The 22,160-nt window shown below is 35.9% G+C and overlaps 4 protein-coding genes across 6 annotated transcripts; 3 read left to right on the top strand and 1 right to left on the bottom strand.

Annotated features, from left to right (window-relative positions):
- Positions 1–588: 588 nt before the first annotated feature.
- On the bottom strand, positions 589–1,253 carry LOC132165263 (protein RALF-like 33). The gene has a single exon (XM_059575750.2). It carries the CDS (start codon positions 1,158–1,160, stop codon positions 795–797), a length of 366 nt encoding a protein of 121 aa, XP_059431733.1. The 5' UTR covers positions 1,161–1,253; the 3' UTR covers positions 589–794.
- Positions 1,254–5,001: 3,748 nt separating this feature from the next.
- On the top strand, positions 5,002–11,522 carry LOC132188273 (cellulose synthase-like protein D4). Of its 3 annotated transcripts, none has more exons than XM_088513661.1 (7): positions 5,002–5,247; positions 5,353–5,465; positions 6,112–6,507; positions 7,158–7,962; positions 8,601–9,005; positions 9,214–9,551; positions 10,559–11,522. In XM_088513661.1, exons 1-7 carry the CDS (start codon positions 5,002–5,004, stop codon positions 11,520–11,522), a joined length of 3,267 nt encoding a protein of 1,088 aa, XP_088369787.1. The 3 variants fall into 3 exon arrangements, with proteins under 3 accessions (XP_088369787.1, XP_088369786.1, XP_059458680.1); XM_088513660.1 differs by having other exon boundaries at positions 5,002–5,310; positions 5,383–5,465; XM_059602697.2 differs by having other exon boundaries at positions 5,002–5,465.
- A 2,791-nt stretch (positions 11,523–14,313) lies between these two features.
- On the top strand, positions 14,314–16,544 carry LOC132187548 (small ribosomal subunit protein eS21y). The gene is made up of 4 exons (XM_059601898.2): positions 14,314–14,394; positions 14,812–14,891; positions 14,997–15,129; positions 16,372–16,544. The coding sequence occupies exons 2-4, from the start codon at positions 14,842–14,844 to the stop codon at positions 16,435–16,437; spliced, it is 249 nt and encodes an 82-aa protein (XP_059457881.1). The 5' UTR covers positions 14,314–14,394; positions 14,812–14,841; the 3' UTR covers positions 16,438–16,544.
- Positions 16,545–18,329: 1,785 nt separating this feature from the next.
- LOC132184721 (small ribosomal subunit protein eS21y) lies at positions 18,330–20,789 on the top strand. Its single transcript, XM_059598457.2, has 4 exons — positions 18,330–18,430; positions 18,857–18,936; positions 19,042–19,174; positions 20,435–20,789. The coding sequence occupies exons 2-4, from the start codon at positions 18,887–18,889 to the stop codon at positions 20,498–20,500; spliced, it is 249 nt and encodes an 82-aa protein (XP_059454440.1). The 5' UTR covers positions 18,330–18,430; positions 18,857–18,886; the 3' UTR covers positions 20,501–20,789.
- The last annotated feature ends 1,371 nt before the right edge of the window (positions 20,790–22,160 follow it).

Below are 22,160 nucleotides of genomic sequence, written 5' to 3'. Positions count from 1 at the left end.
GCATGTGAGGCTTGCCCTAATTGTTGGTCATCAGAATAAGATTCCCGAAAGCATTATCACTTCATTTCAAAATTTCAATGGAGCCTGGCTGGGGGTTTGGCCGAAATTTTGGAAAAATAATCAAAACTAAATCCCTTTTGCAGAATTTGGAGAAAGATAGAAGAAACTTCATTTTATTTCCAGAATTTTCTTTGCTTTGTAATCACTGAAGTTTAAGAATTTATCAAATTTTTAAAAAATTTGCAATGTCACTTTCTCGAGAAAATAACTTTCATACTCTTGTAAAATTTATAAAATTATCTAACTTATATATATATATATATATAATAGTAGTATTTTGAAAGTTTCTAATGCCTCCACTATAATTTAACCACCCCCCCAACAAAAAAAAAAAAAAAAAAAAAAACAACATGATTCCATTTGGAAAGGACCAGAACATTGTTGTACTTGTGGACTCTATTGGTTCATCTTTCGCACCAACCTCCCTAAGAGAATTCTTGGGATATTTTATTATGTATAATTTTTTTTAAAAAAAAAAACTCAATAAAAATTAATTCAAAATAAGAAATAAGAAATAAGAAAATGATATGATAAATAACAACAATAACTAATATTGACATTAACGAAAGAAGAAAACAATAGTAATACAATACGGTTATTCAAATCTGCTCCTCCGCTATGTATAATAATTGGGTAACAGCAACACAGAAGCCCCAACAATACTAATAATAATAAGCACAATATATAATAATAAAAGGAAGCCAATAAATTATATTGAAAAATAAAACTAAATTTCAGCGCCTACAGCGAGTAATCGCACTGCACCCGCGAGTGTAGGGATTGGCCTGAGCACCAGTTCGGCAATTGTAGTACGACGCGCCACGTCGAGAGCAGGGCACACTGTTCCTCCTCAGCGCACCGTAGCTTATGTACTGCTTCGTGGCTAGGATGCGCCGGTGGCTCTCCGAGTCCATCGCGAACTCCTCCAATTCCAACCCCGCGCCCCCGCCAGCGAGCAGGCACTCGCCGATCGAGCCGCGGCACTCCGATTGAATAGGGACGCCTCCAATGAAATCAAGGGCCGTGGAAGAGCAGAGCGCCAAATGGGCGGCCAGGATTGCACATAGCACGAGAAAACGGCAGCGATTTGCGGCTTCCATTTTGGGGAGATGAGGGTCTGTCGGTTCTGTTTGGAGAGGGAGAAGGGAATTGAGGGCAGGTTTGCGATTATAAGTGACGGTGGGAGAGGAAATGCCACTGGGTTTGGAGGTAATTTACGGAATCATGCCACTTGACTTTAATACGAATGCCCTTTTACCCTTTGCTTGCTTGCTTGTAATCCAAGAGTGTCATAATAATATGGCTTAAATGGACACCCACTAATCAGCTTTTGACTTGATTTCTACATTTAATATTTAGAACGAACTATCTCTGCCCTTCCTTTTAATTCTTTCAAAAAAGAAAAAAAGAAAAAGAGGTTAATTATGAGCTGTTTGAACAGTGAGGGCGGCCAGGCCAGTTAGTGGACAGCTGAGCCCATGCGTGAGTGCGACAATTGGATGATTCCAATTTCCATTCGTGAGTGAACGAATGAATGAGATTAATTCCTTTCCCACCAAGGTTTCCAAAATCTAACGCGGAAATGCCCCTATTTTTTTTTTTTTTTTAATTGAATGGGTCCATTTTGTGTGCTTTCTCAAGTTCTAATTATGAGTGATTATAGAGATAATTATAATTTTTATAATATTAAATTAATATGATAGTCCATATAAAATTTATTATGTTACTAAACTAACTAAATTTATTTGTTAAATGAGTTATAATAAATTAACATGATAAAATAATAATAATAATAATATGAACAAATTGGCAATTCTCTCTCCAAGAGCCCTTTAGCGCATTTTGTGCCGTAATTGAGGTTTCATTAGAGAATAGAGACACAGGAGCAATTCCACGTCACAAGACATCACAATTACAATTGTTTATATATATAAAAGAAATTATTGTTGTTATTATTATTAGTATTATGAAATATATGTTAAATGAGTAGGTTTGACACTAGTGGAGGATCATTTAATGAATATGGTCACCTGATGTTTGTTGATGGTGTTTCTTTGGGTATTATAGTTTATTGGGTAAAGTTCACTTAATTCTCTCAAATTATTATTCTAATGACAATTTACTCTCAAAACTACTAAAACAATGACAATGTACCCTTACTTTTAACAAAATGACAAAATTACCCTTACTAAAATAAAAACAAAAATATTAAAATTTATTTATTTTTTTAAAATTTTAAGGACATTTTTGTTTTATTGAAAATTATATAGGGGTAATTTTGTCACTTTGTTAGCATTGGGGGGTAATTGTTATTGTTTTGGTAGTTTGGAAAGTAAATTGTCACAATTGATAGTTTATGAGATAAATTGTCATTGAAGTGATAGTTCGAGGGAGATAAGTCAACTTTACCTTAGTTTATTTATAAATAGATTTCTAATAAATTAAAATCATCAATATGATCCCAGTAATGTTTTAGGAAAGATTTGGCTATGGAACAAAAAGGGTGGTTGTATTGTCAAATCAACTAGGGGTTAAAGCAATGTCGGTTTTCGGCCCATACATACTCCCACCTTGGCCCAAAGATAGTTGTAGGTAGGCGGCCAGGTTTAATACTAACCTCCCAATCGTAAAGGGTTGGTTATCGCCAGCAATGATGAAGCATGGTGGGGCGAAGTAGATATTCTTTGTTAGAGTACAGTGATGAGAAGAAATGGGAACTATCGAGGTTGAGAGAAGTGACTCGGGGTGAAAAAAAAAAAAAAAAAAAAAAAAAAAAAGAAGAAGAAAGAAGAAGATAAGAAGGGAGATTAGGGATTAAATTATTATTATTACATATAAGAGCTCACGGAGGTTGAGTTATCAGTTTTACCGGCAACCTAAACTCAACTCCTAACCCCTGATTTGAATAGGTCATCCTTTCAAAATAAACTTTGCATGCCCACTTGATGAGTTGGGTCACCTGGTTGAACAATGTCGAGGCAGGTTTAAATTGTCAGGTCAGACAGTTTGGGCCGACTTGCTGAGCAAACCTAAATTCAACCTAATGGATTTGTTGGTTAGAATCTTCTTGGATCAAATAAAATGAAAATCTCTTTGGAAACCTAGAATCCATGAGAATCTTAAATTTCTCATTGACAAATAAATTGATAAACTCTATTCTTGATGCGAAAGATTTATCAGTCATGCACGCTCATGTAATATTGTATATCACCACTCATCCTATAAATTATGCAATTTAAAAGCTAAAAATATTAAAATATTGCCCCTCGATCAATGTGTTTGAGGTTTATGTACCATCTCTACTTGGTAAGTTATATGTACAAGATATTTCTCGTACTTAAAAAAATAAAATAAAAAAACTAAAGCACTTGATCATTAATTCTCACTACTCACAAGTAGTATGTCATCTCTGTCCTTGACCTGTGATTGTGCATCAATTCTCCAACCTTATCAATGGAGCATTTACATCAATTTGAAGAACAACCAAGCCTCTTCTATTTTGAAAATTCCCTTTTGAATACACTTTAAATCCTTTTTTTCCTCTCTCTCTACTTAATTCTTTCTTCCATTAAAATATTTAAGCTTTTGAGACAAATGAGAGTCGGTAGACTTTTTAATTAGGGTCAAAGAGAGAAAAATGAATAAAAATATAAAATATGAAGGATTTAGAGTGATCTTTTGTTGACAAAGAATTACTATAGCATTTTCTTTAAAATGACAGATAGAAAGAACGGGATGAAGGGTGATTTTAAATAGGCATGGTTCTTCAAAATTTTAAATAGGTGTGATTTTAAAATTGACGTGCTTTTTAAAATCACATTGAATTTATGATGGATTATTTTGAAATTTTGATATAATGGTGATCCTAAAATCTACATCAATTTTAATTAAGATGAAAAAAAGAAATGCAATAGTGTCTTATTTGACATTCAATGATAGTATGGGAAGACTTAGTGTCACTTTTGGAGGTGTAAGCGCAAAAAATGTAATAATTCAAGTGGTTAAAGTGTTTTTTTTTTTTTTTCATTTATTTATTATTCTACTTTTTGTTTTATTTGGGTTCCGTCTTCGATCATAAATAATTTCTTTTATTTTATAAATAACTCAATTTCATGAGGCGTAATCTTCGGCCGATGAGAAATAATTTGAACTTTGAACAAGCATCTCTGTGTATTAATGATGCATCTATTAGCTTCATTTTCGAAGACACAAATACTGACTTCTGTTGAGAATGCAACTCAGCAACTGAATGTTTGTTGGCACAGTCAACTTAAAAAACTGGAGGCTGAAGAGGAAATTAATTAAATCAATAAACAATAAATCAAAGGGGAAAAAAGGAAACTCAATTAATAAATAATAATATTCCATCTGTTCCTTATATTTATCCCCTTAATTTAATTTAATTTTTAGTTTGAATATTACGTGGCTGGCTGGCTGCGTTCTAGATGTAACAATTAAAACAAAAGAAATTGTATTAAACCGGCAATTAATGTCCTCTACTCCCTCCACAAACACACTCCTTCAAACCCGTTGAAAGACGACCTTAAAATAGGCATGCATGCAAGGACTTGGTCTCTCACCATGAGTTTCTCTTCTTCCGACCTCATTCTTCCTAAGTTCCACGTCTGATCGATTCTCTTGTGATTAATTTGTTTATACAAATTTTCTCCCTTCCCATACCCTTTTTTTCCAGTCATCTGATCGAAGCTCTTCTTCCAAATGGTTTGCTGGGTACGTAGAGGAGTTTTGAGAAGCCTTTTGCATGCATGCAGTTGTTCAAGATTTCATTGATTTCTGTCAACGCGGGGGCATGCAATGATCCGTAGGTTTTTATGTTTTCATGCAAATGTTATAGAAATTGATAAATTTCTAATTAATAAAAGAAGAAAAAGAGAATTGTATTGATTTTGATACGTATAGCAAGCAAGATATATTCAAATAATGGCATCCCTCTCCGGCCAACCATCAAAGAAGAGCATGCGCACCTCGAGAGGCTCCGACGGTTCTCTGCCGGGCAGCCGTAACTCCGGCGGGCAAACCGTTAAATTTGCGAGGCGAACATCAAGCGGACGATATGTTAGTCTGTCCAGAGAAGACCTGGACATGTCGGGTGAGTTGTCGGGGGATTACATGAACTACACGGTGCACATGCCGCCGACGCCGGACAACCAGCCGATGGACACGTCCGTGGCTGCCAAGGCGGAAGAGCAATACGTTTCGAATTCTCTTTTCACCGGGGGATTCAACAGCGTGACACGTGCACATCTCATGGACAAGGTGATCGAGTCGGAGGTGAGTCATCCTCAGATGGCTGGAGCCAAGGGCTCTGCATGTTCCATGCCTGCTTGCGATGGAAAGGTCATGAAGGATGAAAGGGGAGCTGACGTCATCCCTTGTGATTGTAGGTATGTCCTATTCTTTGGTATAATATTCAATCTCAAGCTAGATCCCCCTTCCTCTTTCCAAATGAAGTGTTTTAGACCATATGCTTTATGAGACATGATACCCAGTGGCTTACCACCGAGCGGCGGATACACACAAGGGTGGGTATGGGCGCCCACCCTTCGTAATTTTTTTTTTTTAAAAAAATATTTTTATGCCCAAATTTTGTAGTAGCCTCTATAAAATAAACCAAAATTTCATATTTTTGACACTTTAGCCCTTATAAAACTCAGTCTAGCTCAAATTTCAGCTAAAAAATTAAAGTAAACTGAAGGAGATGGTGTTTTACAATACTTTTTACCTACCAGGTTACCACGATTTTTTTTTTTTTGTGCTTGTTCATTGTTGTTGGCTGCTACGATGCCATGATTCTGTTTTGTGATGCTTGTGAGAAAAGTTCTCATGTCAGAGTAATGAGCCGTCTTCCGCAAGCCCCAATTTCATTAGATTTTATTATTTTATTTCTGTTCCTATTAAGATAAAGTCCTGGATCCGCCACTGATCGAGTTATACTTGAGCCAACCATTTGAGTTTATCTTTTAAGATAGCTAGATTGTGATCAACTAGGAATGCAATATCTAAACAATATTGATCGAATGTGTTGTGTAGGTTCAAAATTTGTAGAGATTGCTACATGGATGCACAAAAAGGAAGTGGTCTATGCCCAGGATGCAAGGAGGTATACAAAATGGAAGATTTTGAGGACGAGTCTCAAGATTTTTCAAAAGGAACGCTGCAATTGCCAGCCCCAGACGGCTCAAAAAGGGATCCCAAAAACATGTCTATGATGAAGAGGAACCAAACCGGAGAATTTGATCACAACAGGTGGTTGTTTGAGACAAAAGGTACCTACGGCGTTGGAAATGCCTTTTGGCCCCAGGATGATGTCTTTGAAGAAGAAGATGATGAGGGGTTCAAGGGGGGCATGTTGGACCCAAAGGATAAGCCTTGGAAGCCCCTTAGTCGAAAAATTCCAATTGCCGCTGCCATCATCAGCCCTTACAGGTTAACATATATATACGTGCTCTCAACTGACACTCTTTCTCGTTATTATAAAACACACATTTTCATGTATGGATGAGATGGTATGACTGTATGAGTATCTCATTTTAATCCACGTGTAAAATACTTAATTGAAATGTATAAAATTTTGAGCCTCTATGTGAAGAAAAATATTAAAATATTAATTAAATAATTAAATTTGTATTTTCTTTATAGCTTAAACTTTTGTATTAAACGGTAATTTAACATAATATCTTAATATCTTTAGCGGTCCTTGTAAATTAGTTTTTTATCTAAATTTCGCTACTTTTCCTTATTTTCTTACTTCAGCCATCCCCAACAATTGCTATAAAAGTTTGCGTACTATACTAATTTTTAAGTAATATTTTATTTTATTTTTTTCTCTTTTTTTTGATGGGAAAAGAAAAGAAGATGATAAAAAATAATAAAATAATACTACAAAATAATATTTAATTATAATAAATAATTAAAATAGATGTTCTGTTGAAGTGTGCAGTTCAAATCTAGTAGTTAAAATGAAAAAAATTGTATTTTAAGTAGTTAAAATGAAAACCCTTGCCCGAGATGCTTGTTGTATACCTTCCATTAATTTGAATTAAATATTTAAGAGAGATGATCTACCTGCTCTGCAGGTTGCTGATACTTGTTCGGCTTGTGGTGCTGTGTTTCTTCTTGCAATGGAGACTGACACATCCAAACGAAGACGCCGTCTGGTTGTGGCTGATGTCGGTTGTGTGCGAGACATGGTTCGCCTTCTCATGGCTTCTCGACCAAATTCCTAAGCTCTGCCCCATCAACCGTTCTACAGATCTTCAAGTTCTCCACGACAAGTTTGACATGCCGTCGCCGTCCAATCCCACCGGCCGCTCCGATCTTCCCGGCGTTGACTTATTTGTGTCCACGGCTGACCCAGAGAAAGAGCCGCCTCTTGTCACTGCCTGCACCATCCTTTCAATCCTATCCGTCGATTACCCTGTGGAAAAGATTGCTTGCTACGTTTCTGACGACGGAGGCGCCCTCCTTACCTTCGAGGCAATGGCGGAGGCGGCAAGCTTCGCTGATTTGTGGGTTCCGTTCTGTCGGAAACATGATATTGAGCCGAGGAATCCTGAGACTTACTTCACCTTGAAAGTCGACCCAACCAAAAACAAAAGTAGGTTGGATTTTGTGAAGGATAGGCGGAGGGTGAAGAGAGAGTTCGACGAGTTTAAGGTGAGGATAAATGGGCTTCCAGACTCGATTAGGAGGAGATCGGAAGCTTTCAATGCGAGGGAGGAAATGAAGATGTTGAAGCACATGAGGGAGAGCGGCGCTGACCCTTCGGAGCCCATGAAGGTCCAAAAGGCCACGTGGATGGCTGATGGGACCCACTGGCCTGGTACTTGGACTGTCTCTTCTAGTGAACATGCCAAAGGTGATCATGCCGGAATTCTTCAGGTACAAGATTAATTATTCTGTACTCATTTCCATTCTCCTCCTCCCCCCCCCCCCCCCCCCCACCCCACCCCACCCCCTAGGATGAGTGAATTTTGGCCCCAAAAGAAGAGTAAAGTAAATTCAAACTAGAAACATCTCAATTTTCAAAACCAAGTTGGTATTTCTAAGGCAAATCCAACGTTGAATTTATGTGACCGTTGGTAAAATCAACTATAAGATTAAACTGAGTTTGATCTAACGGTTGAAATTAAGTAATCATTAATAATATTTATGATCTAACGGTTAAAATTAAATAACAATTAGTTAGTTATAATTTAATCTAAGGGTTACAATTAAGTGTTTGCTAATATCTGATAGTCAAAGTTAAAATAGCAGTTACTTATTTTTAATTGCGAAATTACACGTTTGTTACTGAAAATGCATTAAAACCGCCATTCTAACACTCTAAAGAACAAATAAAACTCTCTCATCTTTCGTCTCTCTCAAAACCCTATTTAGTTTTAAAATTCGAGTCTCTCTCTTTTGCTAGAATTGAAAATCAATAAACACATGCAAACTATAAAAAATTTATGGACTTTATTGTATTCTAAAGAAATATTTTTCTTAACCCCGGTGCAAACTAATTAATTCCCATGCAGGTGATGTTAAAGCCCCCTAGCAATGATCCGCTAATAGGAGGCACAGACGAAAAGATCATAGACTTCTCTGACGTCGACATACGCCTCCCCATGTTTGTATACGTGTCACGTGAGAAACGGCCCGGCTATGATCATAACAAGAAAGCTGGCGCCATGAATGCACTGGTGCGAGCTTCGGCCATCCTTTCTAATGGCCCATTCATTCTCAACCTCGACTGCGACCACTACATCTACAACTGCAAAGCTGTCCGTGAAGGAATGTGCTTCATGATGGACCGCGGAGGCGAGAACATTTGCTACATTCAATTCCCACAGAGATTTGAAGGCATTGATCCCTCCGACCGCTACGCCAACAACAACACCGTGTTCTTCGACGGAAACATGCGTGCCCTTGACGGTGTGCAGGTATGAAAATCCGAAATTTCTGTTAAATTAGTATTAAAAAAAATATCCTCCAACCCATTTAAAATAATGTCACGTGTCTATAAAAATTTAAACATTTAAAATAGGTACATTAAATGTTTATAATGTGTTAGATATTTCATTTAAATTGGTTTGGAGGAAATTGTTTTATTGAGATGTTTGAAATTTATGCATGTGAGTATATATGCAGGGTCCGGTTTATGTCGGAACTGGGTGCATGTTTAGGCGGTTTGCTTTGTACGGTTTCGACCCGCCGGAGGTGAAAGAAAATCCTCAGAAAACTGACTCTGAGATGCAAACATTAAATGCCAGCGACTTTGATCCTGATCTTGACGTGAATAGGCTGCCAAAGCGGTTTGGAAATTCCACAATGTTGTCGGAGTCGATACCGATAGCTGAGTTCCAAGGCCGCCCCCTTGCTGATCATTCTGCTATCAAGTATGGACGACCTCCTGGTGTTCTCCGGGTCCCACGTGACCCTCTCGATGCCACAAGCGTTGCCGAGGCTGTATCCGTCATTTCTTGCTGGTACGTGTATTTAATCATTTAGTTAATAGTTTAATATTTAAGTTTCGTTGTTTGGCGGAATGTCTAGTCTATTAAAAAATGAATAGCTATTTCTATTCTTTAATTTGGTAACAACACACATACAAAAATTAGAATTGAATCAAAATAATGAAAACTCCCCCCCTCCCCCCCCCTTTTTCAAACTCATATTAAAAAAAAAAAAAAACTAAAATTAAATAGGTGGCCGACTACCCCAATGGGTGGTCAAGTCATCCACTTTATTTTTCATATTTTTAATTTTTTAATTTTATTTTAAGTTAAAAAAAAAAATATTGGTATTTTTGAAAAATGTAACCTATTCTCTAAGGATTAGCTAAGACACTCATTTTTTAGTGTGTTAGCTAATCTTGTGTGTGAATTTTAAAAGTCTCATGAAAATAAACTATTCCTAAAAATAGTGTGTAATCAAACAAATAAATAGCTATACTGTAAGATTAGTTATTCCTTTCCCCGGTTATATTCTACAAGGCCTTATTTTCATTGAAATATGAGGTAATAAACTAAAGAGTTAAGGTTCCAACTCATGAGCACCTCCCACGCTCATATTAAGGTAATAAACTAAAGCATATTTTGTAGCTAGTAGTCCTTCCAAAATTTTAAATTACGTACCTTCAAAATTATAGATTTTTATGAAATAATCCCTTTAAAATTTTGTTTTAGTATTGCCCCCTTTGTTGATATTGATATGATCAAGTCAAAACACTGATTATCCTAAAAATCTTAAGCTCATAAACCGAATTAGCAACATAATTCTTGTGTGTTTCTCTCTAGTACTTCCCTCTCAATTTCATTATGATTTTCTTGGATGTGCTCATCAATTGGACTCGTGTATAATTTGAACTTTAAAAGTAATAGAATCTCAATGTTCATCAAAACCATGCAAGAACCAATTAAACACATTATCAAATATTAGCAAGTTTGGATTTATCTTTCTTATAGTAACATGACATTAAATTGCATTCGTACAGGTACGAGGATAAGACGGAATGGGGTGACCGAGTGGGATGGATTTACGGTTCGGTGACGGAAGATGTGGTGACAGGCTATCGAATGCACAATCGTGGGTGGCACTCGGTCTACTGCATCACCAAGCGTGACGCATTTCGAGGATCAGCTCCAATCAACCTCACCGACAGACTCCACCAAGTGCTCCGATGGGCCACCGGCTCCGTCGAGATTTTCTTCTCTCGAAACAACCCCTTGCTGGGTTCCCGCCGCCTCAAGTTTCTCCAACGCATGGCTTACCTTAACGTCGGCATATATCCCTTCACCTCCATATTCCTCATCGTCTACTGCTTCCTTCCGGCGCTCTCGCTCATCTCAGGCCACTTCATCGTGCAAACGCTCAGCGTAGCCTTCTTGATCTACCTCCTAACCATAACAATATGCCTCATCGCGCTCGCCATCCTGGAGGTAAAATGGTCCGGCATTTCGCTGGAGGAGTGGTGGAGAAACGAACAATTTTGGCTCATTTCCGGAACCAGCGCGCACTTGGCGGCCGTCGTCCAAGGACTACTCAAAGTCATTGCAGGGATTGAGATATCCTTCACGTTGACTTCAAAGTCAGGGGGAGAGGACATAGACGACATTTTCGCAGACTTGTACCTCGTGAAGTGGTCGTCTTTGATGATTCCGCCGATCGTCATTGCAATGGTGAATATAATCGCCATTGCCATTGCATTCTCGAGGACTATTTACAGCACGGTCCCTCAGTGGAGCAAGTTCGTCGGAGGTGCGTTTTTCAGCTTCTGGGTGTTGGCTCATTTGTATCCTTTCGCCAAAGGGTTGATGGGGAGGAGAGGGAAGACGCCGACGATCGTGTTTGTTTGGTCGGGTCTCATCGCAATCACGCTTTCCTTGCTCTGGATCGCCATTAGCCCCCCTAAGGCATCCACGGCAGATGCTAGTGGAGGAGGGTTTCAGTTCCCTTGAACATCGTCGACACAAAATATATATGATCTTTATTAAATTACTCTCCTTTGGAATATAGAGTTAATAGCTAGGGACAAGAAATTATATGATTTTTTTTTAGCAACTGTAATTGTAAATACTATGCATGCGATTGCGTCATGGATCTTGGAAGCATGCATATATCTTTTTGTAAGTGAAAAAGAAGAGGATATTTCAATTCTCTGTGATATATATATATTGATACTTTTAAGAGTTATATATTGTGCTTTTTTTTTTTCTTAATTTTTTATATAGATATAATTATTTTTAATATTAGTAATTAATTAAACGAGATTTGCAAAATATTCCAGATCAAACGCTAATCGATTGATATGTAGAAAAGAAAGTTCTCACCGTAAGAACAAATAAAAGGAACTGTAATATTGATAAGCTAGCGTGCCCTCCGACTTTTAGTTTTAATACTAATTAATTATATTTCATATGGATTAAAATTTTCAAATTATAAGATATTCTCTCACAATTTTGGCAAATTTTCACAAATTATAATATATTTTTCTCCTCTCAAGTATTCACGCATTTGCGTTTTAGGGTGCGTTTGACATTGCGATTTCACGGGCCAAACCCACGATTTTTTAACTAAAATTGCAAAATTAGAATCATTTGCAGATTGACTATTAGCGTTTAAAAAAAGCAGTAATTTAATAACGTAAAAATTAAAAATAAAAATAAAAAACCACGATTTCGTGGGCCAAACGCACGATTTTAATTTCAATGTTTATAGTTTCATTGATAATCGTGCAATCCAGCTTTGTTTCCATGTTTCAATTGCATGTACATTGATTATCCGTGGCACTGGCAATATATACATTCAATTAAGTTGAAAATCATAAGTAATGATGTTTTAGAAATAAAATCAATAAAATAAAATAAAAGACACGTATCTTTTGTTTTCCAATGCCTGCTTGATGATTACTATAAGAAATATTTTTGAACCGTATAAATTGTTCTTATAGGCAATTTGTACATAACGTACACCACACTTTTATATAAATATTAAAACAATTGAATAACTTTTTAATAAATGTTACCAAACACAAAATATGATTTTTAATAAATGTCATGTGATCTTTTTCAACCAAAATTTTTGAAATTGCCCTAAGGGTAAAATAAACATAAATGCTTTTTGGGGGTAAACAATAAACATAAAAATAAATAAATAAATAAATAATAAAAGAAAAAAATAAAAATAAAGGCTCATGTACAAAATAAAAAACTAAACTAAACTAAAAAATTAAATATTAAAAATAAAAAACCAAAATAAAAAGGAAAAAAACTAAAGCTAAACTTAAAATTAAAAAAATTAAAAAAAAAACTAACTAAACTAAACTGGCCTAAAACAAAAAGTTTTTATATATATATATATAAACACTAAACCTAAAACTTAAAAAATAAAAATAAAATGTGAGGGGGTGGCCAAGCTATTTGGAAGTGGCTCGCCCCCCATTCAGCCGATATGGGGTGCTAAACCACCCATGCATGTGTCCCATGGGAGCCACCCGCATTCAGCCGGCCTAGAGGTTGTTTGGCCAAAAGAGGTGGCTAGGCCATTCCCCACCTTTTTTCCATTTTTTTTTAATTTCTTTTTTATTTTGTATATAAAATTTTTTGTTTTAAGTTTTTTTTTTTTGTTTTTTTTTTTTAATTTTAAATTTTATGTTTACACTTTACTCTCGAGGGCATTTTCAAAATTTTTGATTCAAAAATGTCACGTGCCATGCACAGGATTTGGTTTTTGTCCAAATAGACAAATTTGATGGACGGATGATATTTTTTGCCAATGTGAAATAGATTGAGGGGGTCGATCATCGATTTTTAAACATTGAACACTAATATATTAAATATATTTTCCCAAATTGAAGGGGTAAAAAATGTAGATTGAAGGGGTAAAAAATGTATTTTTCCCAAATTTTGTTTTATAAGGTATCAAAATATCTTAGAAACTAAAACCAAAAAAAAAAAAAAAAAAAAAAAAATCCTCATCTGTTTCATGCTCTTTAATTTTTAAATGATGCTTAAATACTGCTTACTTACGATTTGAAAAGATTTAAAAATGCAGATTGTTTTTGTTTTAAAGTCGCAATTTTTTTTTAAAAACTCAATCCCAAGTAATTAATTTTCTGCGATTTTGTTTAAAATTACATATTTTTTTTCTATAAAATCACAATCTTAAACGCACCCTATCCCTAAGTAGCGAACCGACCCTTGACAAAATCTTAGTATATTGTACTTCAAGAGTTTGAAATCGTTATGTCATAATCCCTTTGGGTTAGCTTATGCTTAGCATGGTTTGATAATTATCCAATACATGCAAAATGATCAGAGCGAAACTCCATACATCCTCATCATAAACATAAAGGAAAATGCTATTTTGTATTTCCTTGTCCTTTTCTATGATATTGTTAATCCACCCTTATAGATTAATCTTAATTAAAAATAAATAAATTCAATAGTGTATTGAAATTGCCACTCAACGAAGATGGATAAAAGAAGAACAAGAGAATATGAAATAGCTTTTCTCAAAAGAAAAAAGATTGAAAGAGAGGGGAAATAAAAAAATTAAAAAAGGAAAATATGTATGGAAAATAGAATAAAGTGATATATATGTTGTTTTAAGCCCATTAATGTTTCGGTCAGAAAAGCCCATAAGGGTAGGAGGCTCAGCTTCAAGGCCCGTGCGGTTACCATGAAGCCCATTAATGGTTTAATCAGTCAGCTTTAAGGCCCGTGCAGTAGGGCTTAATTATAAGGCTTTAAAAACCCTAGCTCTCAAGGTTTCGCCCACCGCATCTTCACCGTGTGCTCCTCTTCTTCTTCTTCTTCTTCTTCTTCACAGGTTTTCTCTCAATCCTCTTCTCACTCTTACTCTTAGATCTATCTGTAATTGCTGTTTTGATTTACAGTTTCATTCTTTTATGCTCTGTAAACACATGTTTGGTTGCTTGGAAAAACGAGAGAGATTATAGTCTCTCTTATTTCTCTTAAAGGACTATGAAACGGTGTCGATTGGTGCAAATCGGAGTTGAGGTTTTAGGCTTTTTCTAAATGGGTCGATATTTGACCATTAACAGTTTTTGTTTTCTTAGCAACCGAGTTAGTCTAATTTTTTGCGTTAATAGTGTTGATTTGTTCTTGTTTTTCATTATTCTAGCTGGCCCAGAAATTAGATTATGCCATTCGCTTGTAGCCCCTTCCCTTTTCCGAAAACCCTAAACTCACTGAGAAATATGAATATTTGGCTTTGTTGGTTCAGATTAGTAAGTGTTTGAACAAGTAAACCAAGATGCAGAACGAAGAGGGGGTTATCACCGAACTTTACATTCCAAGGAAATGGTATTTAGTCTTTTTTCCATTTGTTGTTGTACTTGTTTTTGTTTTTGTGCTTACGAATTTGTTTTGTTTTTGGGCATTGAATAAATATTGGCTTTGTGAATGCAGTTCAGCCACAAACAGGCTGATTACTTCAAAGGACCATGCCTCCGTTCAGATTAACGTTGGGCATTTGGATGAGAACGGCGTGTACAATGGCCATTTTTCCACCTTTGCTCTCTGTGGATTTGTCCGTGCTCAGGTCTTTGTTCCCTCCCATTTTTCAGTTTGATGTGGTTTGCGTGATTGAGTTTATTCTTAGTGAAGGACTGTTAGAATTACTTTGATTGTTTTACCATTTTGAATGCTTCTTGAATTACTATTACCCGCAATTGCTTTGTGTAAGTAAGTCGATTATGCCTTTTCATATATAGAAATAAATTGCCCTAGAAGCTAATTATCTGTGTGTTTGATGGGAAATTCTTGTTATTGGGATGCCAAGTACACTTTAGCACTTCCAATTTCTGTTTTTGGTTGAATGCAAGTGTCTATGTGACACAGAGTGGTTAATAGTTGTAGAAACTTCACACGCTTAATCATTCAGCTAAAATCCTATCATTTGTAAATACCATGGGTTGAGGAGCTCTATGTCTTTTCCTTTTGTTCAGAATACTGGGGAGGTGCAGGATGCACACAAAGTTCCACAATTTCTGTGGCATTACCTACATCATTCCAACAACACTACTTCAAGTATTTTAGATGTCCAAGTAAATTAATTATCAATTATAAAGGAGTATATCAGACAAGTGAATCAAGCATTTCATTGCAATTCACCCAAAGGGGGTTTGAAATCAAGTGAGTGGAGCAGAAAGTTGTGCATGCATTTAGTACTTAGTGATGACCTGTTGCTAGGTAGCCTATGAAAAGGATATGGATGTGTTGGTGGTGTTTAGTTTGTCATTTAATTTAATTAAGTAGTTTTTTTTTTAATGAACTTATATTCTTGCTCTATCTACATAATAAATTAATAATGCATAATTGTTTTTGATGGTGCTGCGCATTAGTTGTTGTAGATAGTGATTGGTGTTCTGTATCTGTGAATAATATTCATCTCCACTGGTGACAGCGGAATTCTGCACGATTGTTGTTTATAGTGTTTGGTGTTCTGTGCCTGTGAATACTCCTCAGCTCCACCGGAATTATGCACAAATGATCGATTAATTTCTTCCCTTTTTTTGGCTTGTACTTATTTTTTATTTTTATTTTTGTGTGGTATGCTCGTTTTATACTAATGTCTAATAGGGGTTTTATGCATTCCATGGGACCATTTTTCGCTTCTTTCGTGTTTATTTTGCCCAGTGCTTTGATATCTAGTTTAGCATTTACATGAGCACACTCTTGTGAACTACTTTTTGCAATTCATACAATTAATGCATATGTTTGTCACAAATTCATGGACTTGACTGTTTAGTTTTTCTTCTGATTTCTTTTATTCTCTTTCCAGGGAGATGCTGACAGTGGATTGGACCGTCTCTGGCAGAAGAAGAAAGCTGAAATCCGACAACAGTAGGGCAAGGGAGAAAGAATCTAGTTTATTTTTGTCTTTGAAAATGTACTCTTAAGGATTTTGCCTCCATTTGACCAGTATTATTAATATTGCAACTACTTTTTACTCTTAAGGTTCCTACTTGATGGTACACTTTCCATGGTAATTTGGTGGAATGACCTTCAAAGCAAGATTTGCCTTTGCATACAAGCACAGGGTGCTGTGTTTCAAAGTGTCGTGAAAGCTGATTATGCTCGCATTCTGAGTGCCATTCTCTGTAACACACGACTCGAGTGCTCTCGTGTCTTGAGGGGAGGGTGGTTGGAGTGGGTTTAATGGAGTGAATAGCAAATAAATAATCTTTTAGGGCATAGGAAACTAATAGTGCATTCAGCTTCGTTCCTCAAGGACTGCTGCCCATGCTATTTGGGAAACGGAAGGACTCGCGTGGATCCAGTTCATGGTTAGGATATTTTTAGAAAAATTTCAAGGCTACAAATCAGCCACGTCAACCTTCACTAACAAATAAAAAGATATATATATATATATATATATATATAATTTTCAAAAAATCTCAAAATGGGGTGACGTTGGGGTGGATGAACTACCCCAAACTTGATTTGGGGGTGGTTTGAGCCACCCCTGTCCCCAAGCCGAACTACCCCCAGGCCTGATCTGGGGGTGGCCGAACCACTCATATCAGGTCTAGCGGTGGTTTAGCCACCTAATAGGCCATGGAGGTGGCTCGGCCACCCCATAGGCTATGGGGGTGGCTTGACCAGCTGATTTGGCCACCCCAACGTCACCCTATTTTGCAATATATATATGAGAAATGCTAGAATTTAATAAAAACTCTACATTTTGCTCATAAAAGTTTGCATGGCAAGATGCTACATCATATATATATATTTTTTTAGGGAAAAAGACAACAAAAAGAAGATAATGTGGCATCTAGCCACATGGATTATTATGGACAAAATATGAAGTTTTTATTATATATATATATATATATATATATATATATATATATTATTTGTTAGTAGAGGCTGACCTGGCTTATTCGTAGCCTTGGAATTTTTCTAGAGAAATCTTAACCGTGAACTGGATACTCTCCACTCCTTGAAGAGGATCCGTTTCCTGCAATTTGTATGCCCTATCTCATGGTTATTATATCTATTAAACATATACAGGAAATAGAGAGCCATTATAGAGAGCATACAAATGAAAACAAATATTAGTATATTGTACTTTTAAGAGTTTGAAATCCTTGCGTCATAGGTTAGGCATGGTCTGATAATTATCCAATACATGTAAACTGGTGGGAGGGAAACTATATACATCCTTATTATAAACAGAAAGAGAAATGTTATTTTGTATTTCCTAGTTCTTCTCCGCTAAGGTGATATTGTCAAGCCATGAGTAATACTAGAAGTCTTTTTTGTGTCCTTCCAAGAATGATGTGGCTATTAAAATCATTATTGAGTTTGTGATTGATCATTATTGAATTTTGATAAAATTGTTATTTTAATAGCCACATTATTCTTAGAAAGATTTAAGAAGGACATAAGAGAAACTTTTAGAATTACTTCAATCCACCCTTATAGATCACTCTAATTAAAAAATAAAAAATAAAAAAATTCTTTAGCGTATTGATAATGCCACCTCATCGAAGGATAAATGAAGAAAAAGGGAATATGAAATATCATTCTCAAAAGAAAAAAAAAAAAAAAAAATTGAAAGAAGTGAAATAAAAAAAGAAAAAAGAAAATAAAGTGAGATGTTGTTTTAAGCCCATTAAAGTTTCATCCAGAAAAGCAAATATGGGTAGGAGGCTCAGCTTCTAGGCCTGTCGGGTTACCATAAAGCCCATTAATGCTTTAATCGGCCAAGCCCATTTGTGAATGTGTGTACTTTCCTTGAGACTCACTAGGGCTTAATTCCAAGGCTTTAAAAACCTAGCTCTCAAGCTGTCGCCCACCGCATCGTCACCGTGTGCTCCTCCTCTTCTTCTTCACAGGTTTTCTCTCAATCCTCGTATCTCTCTTACTCTTAGATCTATCTATAATTGCTGTTTTGATCTACGGTTTCATTCTTTTATGCTCTGTAAACACATGTTTGGTTGCTGGGAAAAACCAAAGAGATTATCTTCTCTTTTCTTTCTCTTAAAGGACTATGAAACGGTGTCGATTGGTGCAAATCGGGGTTGAGGTTTCAGGCTTTTTCTAAATGGATCGATAATTGACCATTAACAGTTTTTGTTTTCTTAGCAACCGTGTTGGTCTATTTTTTTTTTTTTTTGCGTTATAATGTTGATTTGTTCTTGTTTTTCATTATTGTAGCTGGCTCAGAAATTAGATTATGCCATTCACTTGTAGCCCCTTCCCTTTTCCGAAAACCCTAAGAACTCTCTGAGAAATATGAATATTTGGCTTTGTTGGTTCAGATTAGTAAGTGTTTGAATAAGCAAACCAAGATGCAGAACGAAGAGGGGGTTATCACCGAGCTTTACATTCCAAGGAAATGGTATTTAGTCTTTTTCCCATTTGTTGTTGTACTTGTTTTTGTTTTTGTGTTTACGAATTTGTTTTGTTTTTGGGCTTTGAATAAATAATGGCTTTGTGAATGCAGTTCAGCCACAAACAGGTTGATTACTTCAAAGGACCATGCCTCCGTTCAGATTAACGTTGGGCATTTGGATGAGAATGGCGTGTACAATGGCCATTTTTCCACCTTTGCTCTCTGTGGATTCGTCCGTGCTCAGGTCTTTGTTCTCTCCCCTTTTTCAGTTTGATGTTGGAACTGCGTTGGTTGTTTACCATTTTGAATGCTTCTTGAATTATTATTACCCACAATTACTTTGAAGTACTATTAACTGCAATTACTTTGTGTAAGTAAGTCGATTATGCCTTTTATCTTAATAGAAATAAACTGCCCTAGAAGCTAATTATCTGTGTGTTTGATGGGAAATTCTTGTTATTAAGATGCCAAGTACACTTTAGCACTTCCAATTTCTGTTCTTGGTTGAATGCAAGTGTCTCTGTGACACAGAGTGGTTAATAGTCGTAGAAACTTCACACGCTTAGTTATTTTAGCTAAAATAAACTATCATTTGTAAATACCATGGGGTGAGGAGCTTTATGTCTCATCCTTTTTTTTAGAATACTGGGGAAGTGCAGGATGTACACCAAGTTTCCCAATGTCCGTGGCATTACCTACATCATTCCAACAACACAACTTCACGTATTTTAGTTGTCCAAAGTAAAGTAAATTAAATTCATTATCCATTATTAAGGAAGATATCAGGCAAGAGAATAAATCATGTCATTGCAATTCACCCAAAGGGGGTTTGAAATCAAGTGAGTGGAGCAGAAAGTTGTGCATGTGTTTAGTACTTAGTGTTGCCAGTTGCTAGGTAGCCTTTGAAAACGATGTGGATGTGTTGGTGGTGTTTAGTTTGTCATTTAATTTAATCAAGTAGTTATTTTTATGAACTTGAATTCTTGATCTATCTACATGATAATGCATAATATTTTCTCAAAAGGTTCTGTCCTCTATGATGGTGCTGCCCATTAGTTGTTTGTATATAGTGTTTGGTGTTCTTTGTCTGTTAATATCATTCACTGGTGACAGCGGAATTCTGCGCAACTGTTGTTGATAGTGTTTGGTGTTCTGTGTCTGTGAATACTCTTCATCTCTGCCGTTGACAGCGGAATTCTGAGCAATTGATTGATTATTTTCTGCTTTGTTTTTTGCTTGTACGTATTTTTTATTTTTATTTTTGTGTGGTATGCTTGTTTTGTACATATCTCTAATAGGGGTTCTATGCATTCCATAGGACTATTTTTCGCTTCTTTTGTGTTTATTTAGCCCGGTTCTTTGGTATCTAGTTAAGCATTTACATGAGCACACCTCTTGTTAACTACGTGTTGTAATTCATACAATTTATGCATATGCTTGTCACAAATTCATGGACTTGACTGTCTTTAGTTTTTCTTCTGATTTCTTTTATTCTCTTTTCCAGGGAGATGCTGACAGTGGATTGGACCGTCTCTGGCAGAAGAAGAAAGCTGAAATCCGACAACAGTAGGGCAAGGGAGAAACAATCTAGTTTATTTATGTCTTTGAAATGCTATTCAAGGGTAGAGACTATGTACTCTTAAGGATTTTGCCTCTATTTGACCAGTTATTATTAATATTGCAACTACTTTTTACTCTTTATGTTTTGCTGTCTGAATTAAGTTTTTTAAGACGATCGAAATATTCATGTTACCGTCTTAAGGTACCTTTCACTATGTATTTGCTTTGCTTCTTGAGCAATATCTAGAATTTGTGAGCTGCATTTGTTTAAGGTATGAGATTTTGTTTTTGAAGCCTTTTATGAATAATTTTGCAGTTAGTAGAACGTGGGGTTTGGTTCCTATTTGATGGTAGACACTTTCCATGGTAATTTGGTGGAATGACTTTCAAGCAAAATTTGCCTTTGCTCTGTGCTGTGTTGCAAAGTGTCGTGAAAGCTGATTCTGCTCACATTTTGAGTGCCATTCTCTGTAACACGAGTGCTTTCGTGTCTTCAGGGGAGGGTGGTTGGAGTGAATATCAAATAAATAGTCTTTTAGGGCATAGGAAACTAAGGTGGTGTTTGGTAAATGGGTTGGCCTAGACACTGTAGTTGATGTAGATTGCTGTGAGTAGTTGATGTAGATTGCTGTGAAAAAAAATAAGAATGTTTGGTATAAAGAAAATTTAAAAGAGGTATGGAAAAGTGAAAAAATTTTGTTTTGTAGTGATTTTTTTATTTGAATAATAATAAAAAGTGAATGATTTGATATAAAAAGTAAAAAAATTAAATTGTTTTGATGTTGATTTTTTTGAGAAATGGTGATGGTGTCTAGGCCAAGTTCAACCCTTTTACCAAACAAAGCAAAAAGTGCTTTTAGCTTCGTTCTTCAAGGACTGCTGCCCATGCAATTTGTGTACATAGTTATTGTTCTTTTTCACTTGTGAGTCCCATGGCCCCTATCAGGTGTATAACAAAAAACATAAAAATGTTTGCCCTATCACATAGTTATTGTATTTATTAAACATCGAGGAAATAGAGAACCAAATACAAGTTAAAACAAAAAAGGTTATTTTTAATATATATTATATTATACAGGGAATTGTTTCTTTATTTGTTGAGGATCCCTTTTTGGGTGCCTTTTATTCTAATGAGATATGTAAGACATGGCAAAAAAAAAAATTGTGATACGAGAGACATTGGTAAATAAAAAATATTGACCTTTAGATTTAAAATATTTGTATAAACGATAACCATTAATTATTCACATAAAACATTTCATGTTACCACTACGCTAGGATGGTATTCTAACTCCGCATTTGGTTTTTCATTGGAAGATATCTGGAATATCTTTCCTGCCCTGAAATCATGATACCATTGGAAATATCGTTCAACACGCAAATAGGCTACACATCATATATATATATATATATATATATATATATACACACTTTCGGCTACGAGCGCATGTCTTTCATGGATGGTGGCGGAACGGAATAAAATCTGAAGGTATATATAAAAAAAAAAAAAATGCAACCGGACCACCTCTACAGATTTGCTCATTCCGCACCGCTTTAGGCCTAATCATAGACCACCCTTATCCTTATAGTTTCATACCCTTCGGGTTAAAGAATGCGGGAGCAACAACTCTACTGGCTATGACACAAATCTTCAGAGAGATGTTGCATAA

This window comes from Corylus avellana, chromosome 2, assembly GCF_965113065.1.
Source record: "Corylus avellana chromosome 2, dhCorAvel1.hap1.2, whole genome shotgun sequence".
Classification (NCBI taxonomy): domain Eukaryota; kingdom Viridiplantae; phylum Streptophyta; class Magnoliopsida; order Fagales; family Betulaceae; genus Corylus; species Corylus avellana.
The sequence above is the reverse complement of the archived record's forward strand: the minus strand, read 5'-3'. Positions and strand labels throughout refer to the sequence as shown.

What these genes read in the sequence shown, in the direction of transcription:
- LOC132165263 (XM_059575750.2), bottom strand. Translation starts at nt 1,160, where the DNA reads ATGGAAGCCGCAAATCGCTGCCGTTTTCTCGTGCTATGTGCAATCCTG.
- LOC132188273 (XM_059602697.2), top strand. Translation starts at nt 5,002, where the DNA reads ATGGCATCCCTCTCCGGCCAACCATCAAAGAAGAGCATGCGCACCTCG. An exon ending in GTGCCCTTGACGGTGTGCAG is followed by an intron (nt 9,006 to 9,213) that starts GTATGAAAATCC and finishes GTATATATGCAG; the next exon opens with GGTCCGGTTTATGTCGGAAC. An exon ending in GTATCCGTCATTTCTTGCTG is followed by an intron (nt 9,552 to 10,558) that starts GTACGTGTATTT and finishes GCATTCGTACAG; the next exon opens with GTACGAGGATAAGACGGAAT.
- LOC132187548 (XM_059601898.2), top strand. Translation starts at nt 14,842, where the DNA reads ATGCAGAACGAAGAGGGGGTTATCACCGAACTTTACATTCCAAGGAAA. An exon ending in CTTTACATTCCAAGGAAATG is followed by an intron (nt 14,892 to 14,996) that starts GTATTTAGTCTT and finishes TTGTGAATGCAG; the next exon opens with TTCAGCCACAAACAGGCTGA. An exon ending in GTGGATTTGTCCGTGCTCAG is followed by an intron (nt 15,130 to 16,371) that starts GTCTTTGTTCCC and finishes TTCTCTTTCCAG; the next exon opens with GGAGATGCTGACAGTGGATT.
- LOC132184721 (XM_059598457.2), top strand. Translation starts at nt 18,887, where the DNA reads ATGCAGAACGAAGAGGGGGTTATCACCGAGCTTTACATTCCAAGGAAA. An exon ending in CTTTACATTCCAAGGAAATG is followed by an intron (nt 18,937 to 19,041) that starts GTATTTAGTCTT and finishes TTGTGAATGCAG; the next exon opens with TTCAGCCACAAACAGGTTGA. An exon ending in GTGGATTCGTCCGTGCTCAG is followed by an intron (nt 19,175 to 20,434) that starts GTCTTTGTTCTC and finishes TCTCTTTTCCAG; the next exon opens with GGAGATGCTGACAGTGGATT.